Source organism: Phocoena phocoena, chromosome 10 (assembly GCF_963924675.1).
Source record: "Phocoena phocoena chromosome 10, mPhoPho1.1, whole genome shotgun sequence".
In the NCBI taxonomy this organism is placed as follows: domain Eukaryota; kingdom Metazoa; phylum Chordata; class Mammalia; order Artiodactyla; family Phocoenidae; genus Phocoena; species Phocoena phocoena.
The window spans coordinates 72038656-72059240 of NC_089228.1; the positions used below are offsets into that span (position 1 = coordinate 72038656).

Below are 20585 nucleotides of genomic sequence, written 5' to 3' on the forward strand. Positions count from 1 at the left end.
AATGAGAAGACCTAAGGGTCAGAGAGAGAGTTGGGTCCAGCGTACTGGCTCCAGTTCAGCCACCACCCTGTGCTCAGCCTTCCCCCGCCGAGTTCCCCCAACCTCTGATCATATCCCAGTAGCTCCCAGTCATCAATCCATAGCCACAGAGCTGGAGGCCATCCAAACTGGCCTGTTTATTTCCCAAGCCAAGAGCGAATCAGTCCTTCCCTGCCCACTCCAGAGCAAGATATAGTTGGGAATCCACACCCCACCCCTCAAGCCTTAACACAGCAGATAAATTAGTGAACTCTTTTATAAAACATTGTACAGGGAAAATACATACATATATATAGAGCCAGTGCTGGCACTGGGGTGGGGTTCGCTTCTTAGACACAGGTAACCGGATCCTGCCCCATCAGGGTGCCCACCCACCCCTGCACTCTCTTTCCCTGAAGTGGTCATCTGCTATCCCCACACCCCGGTACCCTGGCTGGTTAGCACAAATCATAGAGGTCCATCATCGTGCCCCCAAAGGGAACTGCTTCCTGGCTGCCCCTACCAGCCTGCTCCTCTGAGGTGGGCACCCCCTGCCCCTCCTCCTTACCCAGGTAGCCTTCCTTGGCCTGGCCCCAGGAATTCGGCCCACCAAGACCTGAAGACAGAAGATTGACCAAAGAATATTATTTCCTGATATGTCTGGTGAGCATATATTATCTAAACCAGGACTTTTTTGAAACTGGAAGGGGTTCTCACTCACTGGAAAACAGGCATAAACCCAGACTTCCCAGCAAAGTACAAATGGTCACCCTACCGATAGGGCTTCCCTGCTCTGAACTGGCCCAGTCCTGCCACTCTTGACTTTCCAAAACACGTTCCATACTTGGAGCAAACTCCTCTCAGACCTCTATTCCCATCTCTGTCACCTTCTATTCTACAAGGCCTTCTGGCATCTTGGTTACACATTCTAAGGCCTCAGTAATATTGGAGACCTGTAGTATTGGGGTTGGGAGGGGTGGTCGGGAATGAGGCCCCTCCAAACCCCATACAGGACCTGGCCAGGTAAGGCCTTTGGTGTCAAGCCCCAGGCTTTCTGGCTCCTTGGGCCCGATCCCCCAAATCATGGCTGCCTGGGTCTGAATAGAAAAGCAAGCCTTAATCCTCTGTCTTCCATCCCAAACCTGCCACGTCTTCTCTCTCTAGGCCTTCCTGTAGCTCAGGGCCAGGGAGAAATGAACCACCAGTACCCCTATCCCCACCCTTGGTCAATGCAAAGCACTTTGTTCCAGTACCTTCTCTACATGTTATGTATGCATATTCCTGCTCACACCTCAATGTGGCTTCTATGCTAGGAACCCCAGGTGTCGCCTCTGGGAGTGGCAACTGGTGGACTGGTGGAGGCTGAGGAGGTCAACCTGTAGCACCCTGCACCCCCAACCCAGATAGGGCTGGGCCTCAGCCCCTCATGAGGGCCTGACCAGCAGTCACAGCCATCCTGATGGGTTCCCTTCTGAGTGAGCGCTCCAGCCCTTGCTTTTAGAACCTGCTCAGTAGGCTTGCTTGGAAAACTGCTTTCAATAAGCCTTGCTAAAGCAAATAGTACCAGACAGTGAAAACTCAGGCTCCAGCTCCTTAAAGGTCCCTCCTCTCCTCCCTCCTTCCCCCTCCCACCCCCATCTGCAGACAGTCCACAGCCACACCAGTGCTTTGGGAAACAGAAGTTCAATCTTACTGGGCCCACTGCTTCACTCACTGTCCCCCTGTCTGTCTTTGGGAAACAGACTCCTCTGTGTCTCAGTGAGGCCACTTAACACCTGCTGCGTCCCTCCCACCCCCACAAAAACAAGTGCCTGGATCCGACCCCTTGGAGAGGAACTGAGAAAACCCTGGGCTCAGGATGGGGCCTTCCGATGGGCCCCCGAGTAGGCATAGGAGATGGGATGGTGGGTCCCAGGCCTCACGGTGAATGTGTTGATGGAGCTTCCGTAGTGGGGGTTGCTGTGGGGAGACCTGGTGGGGAGCAGGAGAGAGATGAGGTTAATATCTGGTTAACCAACACCCCTTCCATCTCCCCCAGGGCACAAGAGGAAGGACGTGGCTCAGTGCGATGGAGCTGCCCCACAAGCTCAGGGCTCACCATCCCCAGAGTGGGACCCCAGTATTGACTCACCAGACACAGGGCTTCCCTCCTGTCTAGGCCCTGATGCCAGAGTACATGCCTCATACCCTTCTGCTCAGAACCCGTCCCTCCTAGCCTGGCTCTGGACGCGTCTCTGCAGGATGGGAAATCCCAGCACCCAAGGACCACTCAGGTCTCCCCCCACCCCGCGCTGGGGCTCCAGGGAGTGGGAGAGAGGAGAGAGAAGAGGGAGCTGGTGGGGAAAGCAGGAGGAGAGGGAAAGAGAAAACAAAGGAGATAACGGGATATAAGGAAGCAGATAAAGGAAGCGCGAAAGGCGCCCTCTCCAGGCGAAGTGTGCCTCCCTCCCCCTTCTCTCTGCCCTGAGAGCCAGAGGGGAGAAAACCAAATGTCCCAGACTGATGGCCGTGGCCTGGCCAGCTCCCCCGTGGTCCAGGGGAGAGCCTCCCTCTCCCCTGGCTTCCCAGCCCAGGCTCCCGCCATCACCCTGGCCCGCAACTCACCTGCGGGTAGCCGGGGCGCAGCCGCAGTCGCCGCCGCCGGGCGCTTTGTACTTGGCCTCTCCGCGGGGGCCGCCCTCCAGGGGCATATTCCGCGCGTGCAGGCCGGCGAGGGGCGCGCGGCCCGTCGAGTTGACGCGCCGCATCTCCAGGCCTCCGGGCGCTGCGAAAGGCCCTCTGGGATGTGGCCCGAAGCAGCTAGGGGAGGTCGGGCTGCGGCCAGTGCTGCCCCGGGGCAGCCTGGGGCTGCGGTGGGTCTCCCCGACGACGTACATGCGCTTCTTGATAAGCGAACGGCCCCCGCCCGAGAAACGGTCCAGGCCCTTGGCGGCCCCGGTGGGGCCCGCACTGGCGGAAAAGCGCGAGGAGCCGTGAGCGGGGCCCGCGTCCGCGAGCTGCCCCAAGTCTGAGAAATTGTTCTGGTGAGGGGAGCCCCGGCGCCCCAGATACTGCAGGGCGCGGGGCGAGGGCTCAGGGTAATTGCTGAATTCTGGTGGCGGTGGGATGACCTCAAGGTTGAACTCCTCCTCCCTCTTGTGGGAAGGAGAAGGAGGGGAAGAGGAGGACTTGGGCAGCAGGCGGCCCTGGGGGAGGCTGGAGGGCACTGGTCTTTCCCAAGCCACGGGGGCCTGCGGCTCCGTCTTTGTCCAGCTGTACCCGCGGCTGGGCTCCGTGCCCTCTGGGTCTCTGCGGGGCTGGGGCTTCCACTGACTGGGTACCTTGGGCTGTCCTGGCAAGGTTAGCTGGGGGTCCTTCTCAGTCTCCTTGGGTACCTTGGGGACCACTGTGAAGGAGTTGGGCTGGCCGTCGTTGTAGAAGATGGTGTCAGAGCCTGCCCCGGGCTGGCTGTGGCCACGGAGACTCCCTGGCAGGGAGGACTGGCCCAGGGCAGCCCCTCTGGACCTCCCCTTCTGTGCCCTCTGCCTGGCTGCAAGGAGCAGAGCCATCGGGGAGCCCTGCTCCACCACCTGCCCTGTCACTGGATGCCTGAGGAGTTCCTCAGCAGGCTGGGCTGAGGCAGGGGGGTTGGCTGGCAGCCTCCGAGGCTCCTTCACCTCCACAGGCTCCCATGACCCTACAGCCTCTCCTCTGGACAGGGTGGGCGTCACTACGGCCACATCTCTGCTGGGGATGTTCTGGCTGCGATGGGGCTTATAGAGAAATGGCACCTCTTCTCGGCCAGGGGATATCTTTGCGGGGAGGGCTGGAGATGAGAGGGCTCCCTGTGTAGGCTTACTGGTCTCTGAGGAGCACCCTCCTGCCTCTGGCTTGGAGGGCACTGCAACTTCTTGAGGTTCTGGCTTCTCCCACTGCCCAGCTGGGACTAGGTTCTTCTCTGCTATCAGTTGGGATGATGTGGTGGGCAGAGGTGTGGCCTTGAGTGGTGCGGCTGGTCCAGGTGTGGCTGGCTCAGGTGTGGCCTTGGGTGGTGTGGCTGGTCCAGGTGTGGCTGGCTCAGGTGTGGCCTTGGGTGGTGTGGCTGGTCCAGGTGTGGCTGGTCCAGGTGTGGCTGGCTCAGGTGTGGCCTTGGGTGGTGTGGCTGGTCCAGGTGTGGCTGGCTCAGGTGTGGCCTTGGGTGGTGTGGCTGGTCCAGGTGTGGCCGGCTGAGGTATGGCCTTGGGTGGTGTGGCTGGTCCAGGCGTGGCTGGCTCAGGTGTGGCCCTGGGTGGTATGGCTGGTCCAGGCGTGGCCTTGGACTGGAGTGGTGTGGTTGGCAGAGGGGTGGTGGATAGAGGTGGCAGATTCTTGGCCGCGGGCTTGGAGAATTTGCCATTATCAGCCCTGTTTTCAAAGATTCTTACCCCTTCTAGCTGAGGTTTGGGAGGCAGAGACCCTCTGCTGGGCTTGGCTTCCTTCTCTGCTGATGAGGAAAGCTGGGCCTCCAACTTACTCCGGATCTGCCGGATGCTAGGAGTTGGCGAGTCTTGGGGGATGTAGTCCAAAGGAGGGAGGGTCAGGCTGGTGGCAGCCTTCCTCTCTGGCTGGCTGCAAGGACTCTCCTCAGGAACACTTGGGGGCGCCTCCTTCTCTGGCAGGCTGGGGCCCTTCTGACTCTCCTTTCCCTGAGAGGATGCAGTTGGGCCTGGTCTATGACTGGCAAACCGGTCCTCTCTCCTGGAGCCACAGAGATAGGCTGACAGCTCGTTCCGCAGCTTTGCCATCTGGCTGGGATCCCACCAGTCCACGGACTCTGAAGAGGCTGTGTCCTCTGGGCTGGGGGGGTCAAGTTTGGGTTTGGGAGCAGGAGAGCTGGACTTGGGTCTTTTCATAACCCCACCCGGGGGAGGGGCTGCCTTCTCAGCAGATGGCAAAGGAGGGGCAGCTGGGGGCAGGGGGGGGGCCGGGGGAGGGGGTGGGAGTGGAGGAGGGGGCAGGGGAGAGGCTGCAGGTGGAGTCTCGGCTTGTTCACTTGTCCAGGCCTGGGACTGGCCCGGCCTCGGACTGGCTGGTGCCGTAGCCCTGGGCTCCTCGGGATGGTCTGGTTCAGTGGCCCTGTCGGGGTAGACCTGGGACGCGGGGCGGATGTGAAAGCTGGGAGGCAGTGGGAGTCGACTGGGGGCCTTCTTGGTGGCCTCTCTTTCCTCAGGAAGAGCCCCTTGTGCTTCCTGAGAGGAGATGGATGAAGACCTGACTGGGGTTGGGGGAGGCACCTTGAGCGAGCTGGGGAAGGTGAGGTGGGTCTCCGGTCCCAGGAGGCTCCCCTTGGGCTCAGCAGGGCTCCCGGGGGGGCTGCCTCTGGGGACCTCTGGCTGCCTGTCACTCAGCGCTACCTCTGATTTCCACTTGGTGACACCCACAGCGGGGAAGGGGTGAGTCCCCGGTGTACGAGGAGACACTGGAGCTGGGGGAGCCGGGGCTGGCAAAAGGGGTAGGGGGGGCGCAGGGGGAATGAAGTCCGGAGGGGTGGGTGTGGATGGGGAGGGAAGGCGGGGTGCAGTGGATAGGGCCCCCATTACTGGGGGCAGAGGTGGAGCCATGCTGGGCGGGGACGGGGGTTCCAGCAGCAGCGGGGGAGGCGGGGGAGCCATGGAAGGTGGAGGTGGTGGTGAGGGCTCCTCTTGAGGCTGCGGAGCGTCTGAGGGTGGTGCCGGGGCTGGGCCCGGGGGCGGCGGGGGGATGAGCAAGTCTTGGCCATACTGCCCAGGCCTCAGGTCCCCCACAGAGCTGTATAATCGGAGGTTGCCATTGATAAGCTTGCTGCCTGCAAGGAGGGAGAGGCAGAGATGAGAAGGGCGAGAAGGCAGCCGGGCTTGCCCATCTCTGAGTGCCCAGGGCAGGGCGGGGTGGGCTCCTGAGGGAGTAGCTGGCCGGTGTCATGTCTTTCCTTTTGAACAGCACGTGAGGAGCAGCCATGTCTCGAGTCTCCTGAGCTCTCCTGGGAGTGACCCTCTTCTTTCTGGGGAGGGGCCCCTGCCTGTCCCTGGCACAGCCTCTGGAGCCTGTGCTAAATCTCCATAAGCTCCCGAGGCTCACCCTTCTCTGCCCCCGCTCACAGTCCTGTATATAATCCCTTTACTAAACTCTCTTCAGTTAGGCCCTTCAAGGGCACCAAGTGTTTCTTACAGGTGCCTTGGCTGGTACAAAGCCAGAAAGGCCAGGGTTCAAATCCTGGCTCTTCCACTTACTAAATGTGTAACCTGAGACACACTCATTAACCTTGCTGAGCCTCAGTTTCATCATCTGAAAAATGGGAACGACGTCAGCACTCACCTCATAAAGCTGTTGGAGGATGAAGCAAGAGAATTCATGTAAATGCACGGCAAGAGCTCATCAGGTGCTAGGCCCATGGTAGGTGCTTAACAAATGGTAATTGCTTTGACTACTACCACCTGTGCTTACCTTTTCATTCGGCCGTAAGACAGACAGGGAAGGTGGCAGAGATAGGAAGTCATGGATGGGGGTGGGGGCCTGGAGACCTCAGTAAGGAAGTCTGGGTGAAAGTTTGGGAGGGAGAAATTTGCATGAGCACCTCCTGCTTTCTAAAGATCCTGAATCTACCAAGAACCCAGCTTTCCACCTCATAGAGAACTTCTGGAACAGATTCTGGACTGCAGGATGGATGGGGGTCTGTGGAAATGAGGTGACCTGGACGATCGAGGCACCAGAGAGATGCTGAGCCCCCCTGGCCCCAGCGGCTCACATCCCTCCCTTCTTGGCCCCAGCCCCTGCCCCCTCCCTATTGTCTGCAGGCCACCAGGATGCCCTGATTACTTCTCTCTGAGGGGTACCTGTCCTTCACCTCTCCTCCTCTCAGTTTCTAGGGCAGAGAGAAACAAACCTGGGAATGTGCAGCTCCCAGCTGTCTGACTTCAAAACAAACGCCATACAGAGAGTAGGGGGGGCGTGGAAACCAACACCCATTGAGCACCCATTGAGCACATTGAGTAAAAGACAAACCAAAAAATAGTCAAAATACTGGCTCTCGTGGAGCTTGTGCTTTAATGGGGCAATGGGACAGGCAATAAACATAATATATTAGTAAATTACTACCACATTAGGTGATGAGTAATATGGGGGAAACCCAGGAGGGGTGGTAGGGGTGCAATGTGACTAGGGTGGTCAGGGAAGACCTGGCTGAGAAGGTGACACTGGAGCAAAGAGGAAAAGAGGGAAAGAGGGAGGCGAGAGCTGTGCACACGTGCAGGCAAAGAACTGTCAGGGCAGTGGGAACTGCAGCGCAAAGACCTGAGGGTGGAAATGTGCCTGGATGTTGAAGGAGCAGCAAGGAGACGGGAAAGCCAGTAGGAGATGAGGCCAGGTAGGGCCAGATTCTGGCGGTCCTGGCAAGAACCCTTCCACTGGGTGACAAGGGAAGTCACTGGAGGGTTTTGAGCAGGGTATGACAAGAAGTGACTTGCATCCCATCCAGTACTTAGTTTACTCTTCCAGAACTGGAATTGTCTTGCCCGTGGCTCATTGGAAGATACGGAGGTGCAAGGGGTTACGTGATTTGCCCCAGGGAGCAAAGCTAGTATGCAGGGGAGCTGGGACTCGAAGCCAGGTCTGCCTGACTCCGGGGTTCTCTCTACCACTCACGCTGAACTTGTTCCTGCTCTGGCCTCGGCCCTCACCATCCTTCCCCCACTGGGCCTTAGCCAACCGTGGCTCTCCTCATCTCCCACCCACAACAGCCAGCAGCCAAGAGGCCCAGGGACTCCAGCTTTCTCACCAGCTGGGGAGGGGGGACCAGATGCTTGGGCTTAAGGAGGAAAAAAAGAAAGATGGACAAGCCCCAAGCTTAGGGTCCTCTTACCTGTCATTTGTTGGTCTGCAAAGTTGTCTGGGACAGAGGGGGTGGGCACAGCCAGTCCATGGTTCTCCTGGGCATCCTGAAAGAGAGCAGAACAGTTAGGGGACAGGGAAAGACATATGGTTCTTAAATCGCTACTCGTGAGACCATTTTATTGCTGGAAAATCCACAGTGATGGTTGCACAACCTTGTGAGTATACTAAAATATAAAAGGGCTCGTTTAAAAGGGTGAATTTTATGATATAGTCGAGTCTTGTTATTCGCGGTAGTTAGGGTCTATAAAGTTGCTGCGAACACCCAATTAGCAAAAACTGGATCAAAATGCCCGAGGGAAATGCCCGAGGGTTAGGTTCCTGTAAACCTTGGTCAAGGCACCTTCATCAGCTGATCAATACATAACTTTGTTTTATGCCTGTTTCTGTTTAAAGAGACCTTATTTAATATCTATTGTTGACTCACTGACACTGAACTCACGGCCAACAGCACCATAACTCACACCTTCGGAGCTTACATAACGCACATAGAGGCACCTCACCTAGCCTCCTCGCATGTAGGGATGTCAGACGGCACATCAGCCCTATGCTTGGGGACCATTTTAAATAGCAAAATCACCAACAAAAAGCAAAGAAATATGAAAAAACATGGCACTAAATAGAAAAGGACGCTTATTTACCGCATGAGGGCTGAAACAAGAAAGCAAAGTGTCTTGTTCGACCTCAGCAGGGCCCGTGTGCATCAGGTGACCCAAATTTTTCACTACTCTGCGTATGTCCAGAGCATCTTGAGTACTGATGTGGGGGGTTACAAATAAATTTTAGCAAGTAGGCGAATTTGCAGATACAGAATCTGCAAATAATGAGAATCAACTGTATATAAATTGTATCTCAGTTAGAACAGAACAAACAAAAAAATTCTGCGTGACTCCCCAGGGATGGCCACAAGATAAAAAGCCAAACCCCTCAGCCTGGCCTCCTGTTCACGCTTAGCTTTCATTAGGTATTTACAGAAAAGTACCTAAGTAAAAAGTGGTGAACTGGAGCTGTGGAAGGTGGAGACCATAATGCGTTTATACAGCTGTCGGTTTGTACATACTATTTTACATTCTTTTTTTCTTTTCCCCAAACACACATTTCCATATGTCAACAACGTCCACACACCTGTCCTTTGGAGGAGCTGTGGAGCATTTTATGGTCACTTTCAAGGTCCTCAACACCCTGGCCTCATCCTTCCCAGCCAACGTTTATTTCCACTCACCTGTTACAGCCATCCTGCATTCCAGCTGGACCAACTCCCTCCCCAGGATCCTTCCAACCCACACATCTGGTTCACGTTCATCCCTGACGCTGGGTGTTGGTCAGGCTGTGCTCCTCTTCCCACCCTCCATTTCTAACAATACCACCCACTGCTCTGTGCTCTAAACATATGATCGCCGTCACACCACTCTGTGAAGAAGCTATCCCCATTTGTCAGAGACCGCGGAAGCTCAGAAATGTTTGGTAAGTTATCTATAGTCATATGACCAGTGCCGTCAAACCCAGGTCTGTGGAGCTCCCACCCCTGGGTATTTTGCTTCTTTAAAGTCTAAGTCTCTCATCCTGCAAGGATTAGCTGAGCCCCTCTAGAAAGATGGTAGCAGGGAAGGGGAAGCTCTGAAGCCAGACTGTCTGGATTTGAATTCCGGCTCTGCCACCTACTAGCTGTATGACTGTGCCAGTGACGTAAACTCTCAGGTTCCCTGACTATGCAACTGTGATGAAAATAGAATTTACCTATTCTAGGGAAGCTGTGAGGATTAAGCGATGCAATACACAAAAAGCACTTAGCTCCTGGCATGTAGTGAAAGCCCAATAAATGTTAGCTCTTGTTGTTATTCCTAAGGAGCCATCCCCTGTCTGCACCAGCCCACACTGACCTACCCTGTTCAGAGCAGCCCACAGCCAAGCCCCATAGGGAGGACTTCTGTTTGCTCTCTAGATATTACCCCAGTTCCTCCAATAAGATGTGGTTGCTCCTTGGAGCCCAGGGACATGTTTTACACGAATCCCCCAAAGCGGGACACATAGTAAGCCAAGTTGTTACTCGCTGATGGTGCGAACTCTCTAGACTTAATGGTTTAATATATAAGAAGGGGGATTCAAGGTAGATGTTTCAGAAATATCCACAAGACCCTGGGTTACCAAGGGCAATCTCAGAATTACTCTCTGGCCATTTGAGGGCAACAAACAACCCATCTTCTTGTTCTTAAAGAATTTTGGGGACTTCCCTGGTGTCGCAGTGGTTAAGAATCCACCTGTCAATGCAGGGGACACGGGTTCGAGCCCTGGTCCGGGAAGATCCCACATGCCGCAGAGCAACTAAGCCCGTGCGCCACAACTACTGAGCCTGAGCTCTAGAGCCCACAGGCCAAAACTACTGAGCCCGCACACCATAACTACTGAAGCCACGGCCACTCCCGGCACTGCTGCCACAGAGCGGCCCTTGCTCAGTGCCTGGGGTAGAGTCCAGCCCTGGCCCTGCCAGATGGGGCATTCCCCATGGAACTGGGCCTCAGGCCTTCTGTGTCCCTACACCCAGACAACACCCAAAAGCTAAGATCACTGGTCACCTCACAGAGGGGTGCAAACCAGCTCCCCAGCTCAGTCAAGCAGCCCTTTAAAATCCCTCACAGCCTCATATATTGAAAAGTCACCCAGCAGTGATTAGCTGGCAGGGAGGCTGGGGGCAGAAGTGCCGTTCCAAGAATATTTATATATATTTTCTTCCTTATACTTGTCTCTATGTTCAGTTCTTAACAATGAATTTCTGTTTCCTTCATAATTTAAAAAAGCACACAGTACGTAGTTTTGTTTTTTTTTTTTAATTCTTGTAATCAAGAAGAAAGAGCATGGATTTTATAGGCAGGCAGACCAAATTGGCAATTTTTTTTTTTTTTTTTTAACCACACCGCGTGGCATGTGGGATCTTAGTTCCCACACCGGGGATCAAACCTGCACTGGAAATGTACAGTTTTAACCACTGGACAGCCAGGGAAGTCCCCAGATGGGCAATCTTAATTTAACTCCATCATCTCAAAGACAGAATCGGACACAAGGTCAGTGGTCAGGAAGTGTGCCCCCCTCTCGCCTTTTGAGGCTCAGTTTTCTCATCTGTAAGATGGGGTTGATCCCACTTCCCTTCGGTTTGTTGTGATACCCCACACCTAGATAGATCCTGCAGAGAAGCACTCAAGGAAGGACATTTCCCCGGGCTCCTGGCCCTCAGGCCCTAACAAAGCTCAGTAGGTGAGCAGTGGCCTGAGTCCATGGACACTCTGCCTGGGCACAGCTCCCGGGACGTGTCTGCCCAGCTGGACCTGAAGAGATACATGGGTGCTTCCCCGTAGTCAGGGTCAGGCAGCCGGGAATCTCCTACTGCCCTTTCAACCACAGACATTTCAGAGTTGAAGAGAAGGAGGAAGGAAAGAGGAAGGGAGGAAAGCATTCACTATTCAGGATGAGGTTGTCTCCCCCTTAATGTTACAGGGGGTCAGAGCCCATTGCTAGCCCCCTGCTGCACCACCAAGGGCTCAGGGGACAGCCTTACCCCACCGAGGGGCCCAGCCCTGCCCCCTTGGCCTCCCTGGGACTGGGACACACACGTGCTCATGCCTGGGATTCTTCAGAACCCAGGCAACCCCCAAGGGTGGGTCACCAGGAGCTTGGCCAATGGGCCACACACGGTTGCCTTGGACACAGGCCAGCTCGGTGCCTTACTGACACATTGTGGAATGCAAACTTCCTCACCAGATTCCTCCAGTAGCCTGGCTGCGGCACCTCAGGGTGAGGTGTGGAGCTGCAGGGGGTGAGGGAAATGACCCTGAGTCAGAGTCAGAGCCAGGCACGGCTGGGGACACTGCTGTAGGCTGGGGGAGCAGGGGGACAGGCCCCCAGAGTGAGAGCCACAGGAAACCCCTCCAGGCACCCAGTGTCCCCAGCGGGGTGAAGCCCAGCCGGTTAGTTGTTTCCTGGCTTCGCGGGGCAGCGTGAGGGTACAGAGTGTGACCCCCACACAGCAGCTTCTCTGAAGCTGGGAACCAGTGAGCATTAAAAAAGAAGAGCTCCAGGGCTTCCCTGGTGGCGCAGTGGTTGAGAGGCCGCCTGCCGATGCAGGGGACACGGGTTCACGCCCTGGTCCGGGAAGATCCCACATGCCGTGGAGCGGCTGGGCCCGTGAGCCATGGCCGCTGGGCCTGTGCGTCCGGAGCCTGTGATCCACAACGGGAGAGGCCACAACAGTAAGAGGCCCGCATACCACAAAAAAAAAAGAAAAAAAAAGCCCCATTACTTCCCCGCCCTGCCCTCCACCCTCTGCCACAGCTCATACCCCCTTCCTGGGGAACAGAGAATTCCACCAACAAGGCCGTCTTCCTCTGGACCAGCCTGCCATCCCAGAATTGCTCTTAGACCCTCGTTTCAGGGTCCTGCCCTGGACTCTGAGCTACAGAGGGCCCTGCTCTGGTTCCCTTTAGGGCAAGGAGTCCATGGGATCAAAGGGACATGCCCTAAGAGCCCACAACACCCCGTTCTTGATCCTGCTCCAGGCACCAAGGTCCCTAGAATCCCCCATTTAAATGGCCCTGAGCCCATGTCTAGAGCTTCTTTCCCAGTCAGTCCTGAGGGCAGCCCAAGCTGGGGGTGCACATCCCTGAGCCCAAGGGGTGGCCATGCGTGGATAAGGATAAGGGTGTGGGTGGAGCTTTGGAGGTTCAGGCTGAGACCTCCACCATGGAGGAGGAGCCAGGTGGGCAGAGGCGGGGGTGGCTACGGTGGGGAGAGGGTGCTCCATCTGTACACTGGCTGCAAGCTTCTGACACCCACCCCCCAGGAACGCATGGAGCTTCCCCCACCTGACAGCCCTCCCAGCTAACGTCAGCCGCGCGAATCACTCGAAAGCCAATAAGGACTGCCCTTCCCAGCTCACCCTAAGGAGCTCAAACCCCAACCCCAAAGGGAGCCTGGGCCTTGAGTTCAGAGATGAGCTCCCACGGCGGGGGATGGGGTGGAAAAGTGGGAAGGAGAAATCCGGCTGACTTGGGCTGCATCTTTGCGTTTCAAGGAGGGCAGGGTCCAGACAGTCAGGCTTCCTGCCCGGAACCCAGGCTGACACCTCCCCAGGCACTGCCAGGCCTGCCTGACTCAGAGGGTGGGGTGACCCAGGGAGCTCTCACCGCCTGCAGCAGCCCAGGGGACCTGTCCAGCCAGTTTCCCCATATTTGCCACGTTGGCATTTAATTTTTAACTCCTCATATGCATCGCCCTGGAGATGGCTGGGCTCAGACTAGGGTAGGGCAAGAGGCAGCCCCAGAGAAAAGTATGACCTTCCTTCCACCAGTTGTTCCACCAGATCAGCTCTCAAAAGCTAGGGACAGGCTCTGGCTTGAGCTCTGGGCCGGGTTCCCCCTTGGAGGTAGAAGGAAGTGGGGAGAAAGGATCCTTCCCCGACTCAGCCCAGGCCCACGTGGTGGAGACAGGACTGGATTGAGAGGAGGAGACCTGGGCTTGGGTCCTGTCTCCACCTCCTTTGATCTGTGTGGCCTGGGCAGGACCGTCCCCTCCCTGGGCCTCAGTTTTCTCGCCCTGATGAGCACTAAGGTCCGCCCCTACCCCAGCTCTGAAGTTTGCAATTCTAATCCAGTTCCTCAGAGCTGGCAGAGCAGGAAGCGGGGTGGCCCTGGTGACTGAAGCATGTCCTTTTCAGAGGGCCTGGAGTCTCTGGGGGGCTCCAGGGAGCTGACCCCACCTCCTGCCCCTCTGTTAGCAAGCTATTTTAACACAGAAAATCACAGCTGAGGAGACCCTAGTGGACCATCCAGTATAACCCCCGCTGGTGGGTGAGGAGCCAGCGGCCCTGGGAGAGGAAGGGCCTGGCCCTTAGCCACCCTGCAGCCCAGTGGCAGAGCGGGCACTGGTGCCAGTTACCTGAGGATCAATGCAGATCCCATCCCAGTCACTGAGGGATCCCAAGGTCCTCTTCATAATTGGCCTCCGGCTGCTGGCTGCCTGGAAAAGTATTTCTTTGTTCTCTGCACTTTCACCTCAAACAGGGCAAGGAAGCTCCAGGAAGGGGCCAGTAGCACCTGCTGTGGCCCTTCTCCACCTCATCTTGCCCTCCCCTCTCGCACCAGCCCCTCTGCGGGCTCCTGAGAGGTACTGACAGCCACAGTGCTCCCAGAAGACGGTCCGGCCCGGACGGCGCTCAAGGAAGAACATGGGCCTGTCGTGGGCATCGCCGCCTTGAGCCTCCCCTGCCCCAGGGTGGCCTGGCCTGGGAGGTGCCCCCTGAGTGTGGGAAGGGAGGAGAGGGAGGGGCAAGGCCCAGCTGGTTAGGACAGTGTCAGGCAGGGCTTGGCCTCGACCCAGCTCCCCACCCCTGCCCCAACTCGGTGGGGCTGGGGGCCAGGGTGTGCGCACGTGTGTCTACGTGTGAACCCACAATTCTGTCCTCCTGCCTCTCATTCTCCCGGCCTCCTGCCCCAGCTAGAAGAAAGCAAAGGATCCAGCCCAGAGCCTAAGGGAGAGGAGTCAGACTCCCCTCAACCCAGGAGCCGGTGATGAAGGATATCGGGGCTGCTTTGTATCTTACGACCTGAGTCAGGAGTAAAACATGTCCCCGGGATACGGGCCACCATGCCCAGGGTTCCTAATCTTAAGATGCGTCATAGGTGGGCTTCCAGGGGCCTGAGATCCCTCTGTTGGAATTGTAAGCAAAATTACGTGTACGTGGCTCACAGCCTCATCATGCTCTCAAAGGGGCCTATGACCCTACAGAGGCAAAAGCCCTGGTGCCCAGAAAGCCCTGGCTGCCAGGCAGGGGTTCAGAGAGGCAGACACGGGAGATGCAGGCGGTGCTGCGGGCTGGTGCTGGGAGGGAAGAAAAAAAGCTTCTAGGCCGTGGGTGGAGGGGAAGATAGGACGGCCTGAATAGAACTCGGAGCCTGGAGCCTGGCTACAAATCCCAGCTCTGCCACTTATGAGCTGCCTGTCCTTAAGCAAGTTACTGCCCCATCCTGTGCTTCAGTTTCTCTACCTGTAAAAGGGGGATTCACAGCAGCATCTTCCCAAGAGGGTGGCTCCAATGACTCTGTTAACACACGCGAGGCACTGGGGATGGTGCCTGACGCACAGTAAGTGTCCCCCACGTGTCAGCCACGATCTCACGGCCCTGCCACTGGCTAGGACCACACAAGCCACCCAGCCGGCACCGACGGCATGGAATGACCTTCCCTTTCTGGGTTCAGTTCCTGCCAATGTAAAGTGAGGCTGGTGTGGACCCGACGAGGCCCCTTTCAGTCGTGGGTTCACAGTGTGTTCATTCCCTCGCCTCCACCAGTGAGGGGCCGTGAGTTTGGTGGCGAGAAGCCCCATCTCCTGGGACTGGGTCTGAGGCTTGCCCGGAAGGACTGCTCCCAAGCCAGTACCAGCCAGCAGTCCCTAACCCTGTGCGGCCCCCCCAGTCATGCTCGGCTTGGCCCAGACCAGATCCAAACCAGAGGACCCAAGCCAGAAAGGAGGAGAGCAGAAAGGCAGGGACCTGCACTGATCACTGAAGGGGCCCAAAGTGGGTGGGTGGGTGGGAGCGGGGATACAGGATGCCGGCCCGTCAGAAGAAACTCAGCTGCAGTGCATTAACACTTTACTTGCTGGTGCAGATCTGAGGGAGGAGCCAGGACAGCAAGAGCCACTCAAGGGGAAACAGCCATTTATTTAAATATTTTAACAACCAGAACAGGCACTGGTGTGTCAGCCCTGGGCGCCCACCACTGCAATTCTGAGTATGTGTGCTGGGAGTAGGTGAAGGGAGAGAATCGAATTCACTTCCAGCGATGGAAAATCTCAAAATTATTTCATCTGCATGTATGGGTGCGATAACCCTGTAACAGTTTTATGCATCTCTGGAAACAAAGTTAGGGGTGGACTCATTTGCTTTATACCTTTTTGTTGGTGGTGGTGTACTCTCTCTATTCGTCTGTGATGTCTGTGAATTGCTTTTGTAAGCAGAAAATAAATTACTTAAAGTTGTATTCCCAGAGGTCTGTGTGTTCAGCCCTCCACATACAGGCCTTGGGGTCGCAGCAAGGAGACTGTAAGACTCAGTCCCTCTCACAAAGAATCTCGGGGTCTGGTAGGTGAGCTTGGACAACCCAGAAAAAATCGGTGATGGTGCAAGGGAGATGGTTGTGCTGGACAGAACTTGTGGGTGCCCCAGACTGAGGCATGGGGTGCCATGAGGTCTAACAGGCCCCTGAGAACTCAGACCAGGATTAGGTGCCTTGTCAGTTGAGGTATGGGATGCTGTGACCCCAGTGACTGTATTGTCTCAACCGGGACCCAGGTCTCACAGACAGTAGTGAACCTGGAATTTATGAGGCTGACAGTTTAGGCTCTAAATCTGGGCTGTCGCATACGGTAGCCACTGGCCACAAGTGGCTATTGAGCCCTTGAAATGTTGCTAGTCAGAAGTCAGATGTGTGCTCTAAATGTGGCACACCAGATTTTGAAGGCTTAGTATGAAAGAAAGAATGTAAACTACCTCAGTAGTATTTTCTACATTGATTAAATGTTGAAATGATCATCTTTGGACTAATTTTACCTATTTCTTTTCCATGTACCTACTAGAAATTATAAAATTACACATGAGGCTCACATTATACTTCTATTGGATGGCGCTGGTCTCGGCTGTCCCTGAAAACCCAGTCACAGAGCAGTTGTTTTGAGTGTCTTTCCCTTTAGAGAACAAAAGCCCAACCACAGGCTCCAGAAGGGAGTTTTTGGTTTCTGGCAGTTCCAGATCCACAAACAAATCGGTCCCAAATGCCCTTCTCCCAAGGGTCACTGCTATTTGACCTTTGAGACAGTTCAGGTGCCACCTCTTCCAGGAAGCTTTCCTTGATCACCACCCTGTAGCTGGATTGGCCACTCCTGCTCTGGCCTATATTCTAATAGTCTGTTTAGTGATTCATCCCCTGCACTGGGCAGGGAGTTCCTTGAGCAATGCTGGCTCAATCATCTCTGAATCCCAGAATCCAATGCAGGGCGTGGCACAGAGCAGTCAGCCATCGGTGATTGTGGAATATGAATCCTGCTGAACTGGAGGTACCCACTGCTGCATTGCCTCTGCATGCAACTTCCCCATAACCTCTCCTTAGGTTTCGACTCAGAGGAGCTGACACCCCTAATCCCAGCCTTTCTGCCATGAGCCATGCCTCCTCCCAGTAGCCACCCTGGGTTGGCATCAGGACGGAAGGAAATGGACAGAGGGTGAGGCTGATGACCACTCGGGCCAGGGCAGGTGGGGCTCCCTCCTCTATGGCAGCCAAGGTGGCCCATCCACAGCAGACCCACAGACCTCAGGGCAGAACAGTACTCACCAGTGGAAGAAAGGTCAGCAGGGGCCGGACTCTTGGCCGAGCTTTCAGTGTGGCGGTTCCCGACTCACTCACTGTGTCAACTCGGTTGTCTCCAAAATAGATCCCATCTAGGGGAGACAAGTGAGGGGAGACCATGAGCTGGAGATCAAAGGCACAGGGGCCAATGGAGTTTAATCAGGAAAACTGAGTTTAATCAGGCCCCGCAGTGGCCCCTGCTGGACCCAGCCCAGCACCTCTTACATAACAAGATCCTACGGGTGGGGCGTGTGCTTTTGGGACCAAGTGAAGCAGGATTGGGAGGGACTCCAGGGGCGGTTTCTTGGGGTCTCCTGAAGCTTTCAGCCACCAGCAGTCCTCTCTCTCCTCATCCACCCCATACAGGTCCTGAGCCTTCACTCCCACAACAAGTCCCTCCTTTTGCGGCCCTGAGAGCTTGATCAAGGCCCCAGCTAAAGCTTATCTCTGAGAGAGGGAAGAAAACAAGCTGGCTTTTCGCTTGAGTGTTTGAATTTCTAATCTGGAACAAGCAGAGCAGATTAGGCCACCCAGTGGCCCAGCACCCACCTTCTGGACTCCTCTAACCCAAGATTTCTTTAGCTCCCAAACCATCAATGGTTGGAGGCATGGCTCCATCTGATGCGCCCTTGAGGACAGAGCAGAAATAGGACAGTAGGGTCCACCTGACTTAGTACAAATCCCAGCTCTGCCACTGACTCACCATGTGGCTTAACCTCTCTGGGCCTCAGTTTTCCCATCTGTACAATGGGAACAATGACAGCGCCAGCAAATGTGGTCCCGTCCTCTGTAGGAAGACAATACAGGACCTTTCTCTTCCTCTAGTTGCTGGACCTGTGCTCTGGGCTGTTTCTACAATAGTGGGAACTATTGTAGAACATTTTCTCAACCAATCTCCCTCATAACTCTTAAGACACATTGATGAGAATTTCACACACTGTCACCTCTGACAGGCAGGGGTCACTGTGGACCTCCTACTACATGGGCCATGAGCAAGGAGGGCTTTCTCCATTTACTGGGGCCAAGGGACTTTCTCTTCCTCTATAGCAAGGGACTTTATAGCAAGGGACTTTCCTTTTCCTCTATAGCAAGGGACTCTATAGCAAGGGACTTTCCTTTCCCCAGAGGGGAAAGAGGAGAAAGGTCAAAATTCCAACTAACCAGAATCCTACTAACTGGAACATTGGATGAATGGTGGTTACCTTGCCTCTTGCACATGACTTTAGGAGAAAAGTGCAAGCGTTTAAAGATTCCCACATAGAGGGCCTTGACTGTGACATGGAGGCTCTGGGGAGCACCCCAGAAATGGGACACAGAGTCCTTTATGTGATGCCCTACCTGGCGGAGAGTCGGCTGGCACATTCCAGATTCTCTACCTCTCAAAGGGGCCAAAATGATGAGTTTTCCCCATGTCTCCAGAAATTCTAGTTCCCAGCGCTGCCCCGTCCCGTCCCGTACACTCTGGGCAAACATGATTCCCCAGTGGTGGCTGCCAGGCTCCATGCCTAAGGCTGGAGACCAAGATGCCAGAGGGTGGGTGGGGAGGGAGAGGGTGGGTGGGGAGGGAGAGGGGGGTTGTAAGAGTGCAGATTTGGCACAATCAGAAACAAGAAAAGTAGAAATAACAGGACACCCCCAACAGCTACCACTGAAACCCACCCAATTCTCACTGGCTTCTAAGCGTCTGTGTGTTGACAACAGGATTTCCTGGGACATTCTCTAGATAGTGCTGTTTTGATCACCAAGACGTTATACTGGGGGTGGGGTGGGGACTAACACAGGCACGCTTCCAAGCAGACCTTCTCTCTCATTATTTTATTTAATCTCTGCACCAGTGTTGGGGTCTAGGGAGCGTCCTTTCTGCAGCTGAGTTGCCACAACATGAATGGTCCCTCTTAGGGTGTGCCTGGGAGTTTTAGAAGCAAGCAATCTGGCAGGTTGATCACTATAATAGCAGTAATAATATAAGACTAGGTGGAATGTATTGAACACTTGTAATGGGCCAGGCACCCTTCTAAGCATCTTATACCTTATTAATTCATCTAATTCTCAAAACAGCCCCTTGCAATTGGTATGATCACCATCCCCGTTTTACAGATGAGAAAACTGAGGCACAGAGAGAGATCTAATAACTTGCCCAAAGCCTCAGAGTAAGTGGTGAAGCCGGGGTCTCTGCTCCAGGGCTGACCTCTGAACCACTATACTGTACACACTGCTCCCAAGTGGGGAATCCTGATCCCGCCATTTATAGGATGTGGATGGGAGGATGGGGGTGTGAGGGGCAGGGGTGCTATTGGAGGGTATGGGAGGCTTGGCTGTAGCCAAGAAGCAGTGCTGGGGAGGGGTGGGAGGTGAAGCAGCTTGCCCAAGGCCCACACGGTTTAGGGCAGAGCCAGATCTGAGCCGGGGCCATCTGACCCCCATATGCTCCCACTCTACACACCTCACAGATTCCACGACTCAGCCCTGATTCTGAGCCACTGTTGTCTCAGTTGGTTTGTGGTTGTTTTGAGCAGGGGAGCCCTTTCTAAGAATACGACTGTTCTCTGGAATACCTGTGGAAGGCGAGCAGCTGTGGTAGACAGAAGTGGAAGGCCTGCGTGGCTCCCTCCCAAGGGGGCACCTCTTGGAAATGCAATTTGATTTCCCCATTCTAAGAGGTGTGGCTGGGAGTCGGGGAAGGAAATGTGATGAGAGAAGCAGAGTCAAAGTGGTGTGATGTGAGAAAGACTTGGCTGGCCACTGCCGTGTTTGAAGATGGAAGGGGCCATGAGCCAGGGAGTGCAGGCAGCCTCTAGAAGCTGGAAAAGGTGAGAAAACATTCTTCCCTAGAACCTCCAGAAAATAACACAGTGTTGCTGACACTTTCATTTTAGCCCAGTGAGATCAGTGTCAGACTTCTGACCTACAGAACCGTAAGATAATAAATGTATGTTATTTCAAGAAAAAAAAAAAAGAGGTGTGTCTAGAACCTGACAGACTTTCCCTGGGCCCCTCATACCTGGGCTCAGTTCCCAGTTGGTCAAGGTACACCAGCAGGTGAGTCAAGTGTGGCCACTACCATAAGCGGGGTCCCCCAAGAGTTCAAGGTCAGGGCTGGGGCTTTCTGAGCCTCACGGTCAAGGTCCAAAACTAAACAGAAAGACAATAGAGTCCAACCTTGGGGATTTTCCTGTGGAAGTAAATGAATGCTGCTAGGATCAGTGTCAGGGATACCAGAATGGGCCTTCCTGGGAAGCAGCCCCCTCCTCAGTTGAAGAGATTAAAGGAGGGCCTCTTGGGCTTCCACTGCTG

General features: G+C 55.2%; 1 protein-coding gene across 1 annotated transcript; it reads right to left on the minus strand.

Moving 5' to 3' along the window:
* Positions 1-1871: 1871 nt before the first annotated feature.
* On the minus strand, positions 1872-18794 carry C10H6orf132 (chromosome 10 C6orf132 homolog). The gene is made up of 5 exons (XM_065885964.1): positions 18668-18794; positions 17277-17383; positions 7874-7949; positions 2623-5821; positions 1872-1989 (listed from the first exon to the last, which is right to left on the minus strand). The coding sequence occupies exons 1-5, from the start codon at positions 18792-18794 to the stop codon at positions 1872-1874; spliced, it is 3627 nt and encodes a 1208-aa protein (XP_065742036.1).
* Between the last annotated feature and the right edge of the window lie 1791 nt (positions 18795-20585).